We start from the raw sequence: 1,825 nt of genomic DNA, 5'->3' as shown, positions 1-1,825 counted from the left end.
CTGCTTTTCGGTCTGGTTACTACCGTTTATGTCAGAACGACACCGGTACCCATCCCTAGTCTCGGGTTTCATTTTTTCCAGATAAAATGACCCTTATTCATTCCAACTGATTAAGCATTATAAAGCAACAACAGTTGTCTCAAGTTGTACAGCAGGAAACCCTACAATATCACAGAACATATATGAACAATCACACTCATCCTATTGAGCAGTACTTGGCTACAGCTGGAAGGAGGAACTCATTTTTCCCAGGAAAAGACCTCCAGGGTTAGGGAGGGTTGACTTTTCCCTCACTTGCTTTATCATAAACCAATGTCTTCCGTCTAATCTTATAAGTAGAGAGAATGTCTATCTTTTCATTCAAAACTGTGAGCTGGTTCCACCAGGGAGGAGGTTGATAGCTGAAGGGAGCACCTCCCATTTTACTTTCAGAAACTCAAGGAACCAGAGGTCAACCAGCTGTCTGACAGTGAAGTGCCGCAATAGGGTAATGTAGGAGTATCAGATATGAAGACATATGGATATATGGAGACAAGCTAATATGGGAGAAATATGTTCTCTCCATTTAGCCCCTTTTAGTACTCTCATTGCAGCAATTTGGATCAGCTTAAAGCTTTTCATGGAACTTTTAGGACAACCTGCAAATAATGTAATATATCAGTCAGGGGTAGGGATAGCTCAGTAGGTAGAGTGGCGGCTCCATGATCGGAGGAATTTCCCCACGGGCATAAATAAAGTAATCATTATTATTATTAAAAATAGTAAGTGTGTGATTCAGGTTTTTCCAAGGCTATTATAGGCTAAGATGTTTTAAATTGTAATAAAACTAATCACAGGAAGTTAGTACTATATTAATCTTTAGTATGCTCATTAAAGGACATAATCTGGAAAAAAAAAACCTCCAAGACTAATTTTTACAAACTTTTACAAAAATATTTATAAACAGCAATTCAGAGTCTAAAATTGTATAAGACTTAGCTTTTTAAGTAAGAATATGATACAAATTACAAATTATATGGAGTGAAAAGGACTAAACACTGACCTCAGAGTTTTCAGAGTACAATGCAGACTCTGCAGTTCTGCAGAAATATATTTGGCTCCTGAATCCTGAAGGTCATTGTCACTCAGGTCCAGCTCTCTTAGACAGGAGGACGGGCAGCTTAGAACTAAGGAAAGAGCTTCACAGCTTTTCCCTGAGAGGTTACAGCAATTCAGTCTGACAAAAAAAAACACTGACTTTATAACAATTGATGATGCAATCAGCAGTTACTACTGGCAACATTTTATATTTCAGAAATGGTTGAAAATTTTGCCTTATTTTAAACAGAAATGTGGCAGGTTACTGTTACTAAGGAATATTAAAAATGCTAAGCTACAAAAAAAAAGATCTTTACTTTTCAGCTAAAATAATTCAACATAAATAAATAAAATATTCACTAATCTGACCTCAGACTTTCTAGTGTACAATGTGGACTCTGCAGAGCAGCATTAAGAAGCTTCACTCCCGAATCCTGCAGATTGTTGTTACTCAGGTCTAACTCTGTCAGACTACAGGACTGGGAGCTCAGAATTGAGGACAAAGCTTCACAGCTTCTCTTAGAGAGGAAACAGCCACTCAGTCTAAAGAGAAAAGAAACAAAAATCAGTACAAGAGATGTCCTTGTTAACAAAAAACCTAAATGTCAGGAAAAAATTGCTCATTAAATCACCATTATACCTCTAAACGGAAAAGCAACTGAGCAACTAGTACAATTAATTAGTAAGTAGGGCTGGGCGATATGGCTTAAAATTCATGTCGCGATATAATTTGAAGCATCTGCGGTAA

General features: G+C 37.2%; 1 protein-coding gene across 1 annotated transcript in view; it reads right to left on the bottom strand.

The window, feature by feature from the left end:
- The window catches only part of LOC102304685 (NACHT, LRR and PYD domains-containing protein 12), a gene marked incomplete at its 5' end in the record, with an annotated part of 14,844 nt that extends 13,169 nt beyond the window's left edge, over nucleotides 1-1,675 (bottom strand). Inside the window, 2 exons of the mRNA XM_005952780.2 lie at nucleotides 1,043-1,216; nucleotides 1,447-1,675. Coding sequence (XP_005952842.1) covers nucleotides 1,043-1,216; nucleotides 1,447-1,675 — 403 coding nt within the window. The remainder of the gene's footprint in view (nucleotides 1-1,042; nucleotides 1,217-1,446) is intronic.
- Between the last annotated feature and the right edge of the window lie 150 nt (nucleotides 1,676-1,825).

Source organism: Haplochromis burtoni, unplaced genomic scaffold (assembly GCF_018398535.1).
Source record: "Haplochromis burtoni strain Fernald_Lab_line unplaced genomic scaffold, NCSU_Asbu1 Contig_2203, whole genome shotgun sequence".
Lineage (NCBI taxonomy): Eukaryota > Metazoa > Chordata > Actinopteri > Cichliformes > Cichlidae > Haplochromis > Haplochromis burtoni.
Note: the sequence above shows the minus strand (reverse complement) of the source record. Positions and strands in the feature narration are given on the sequence as shown.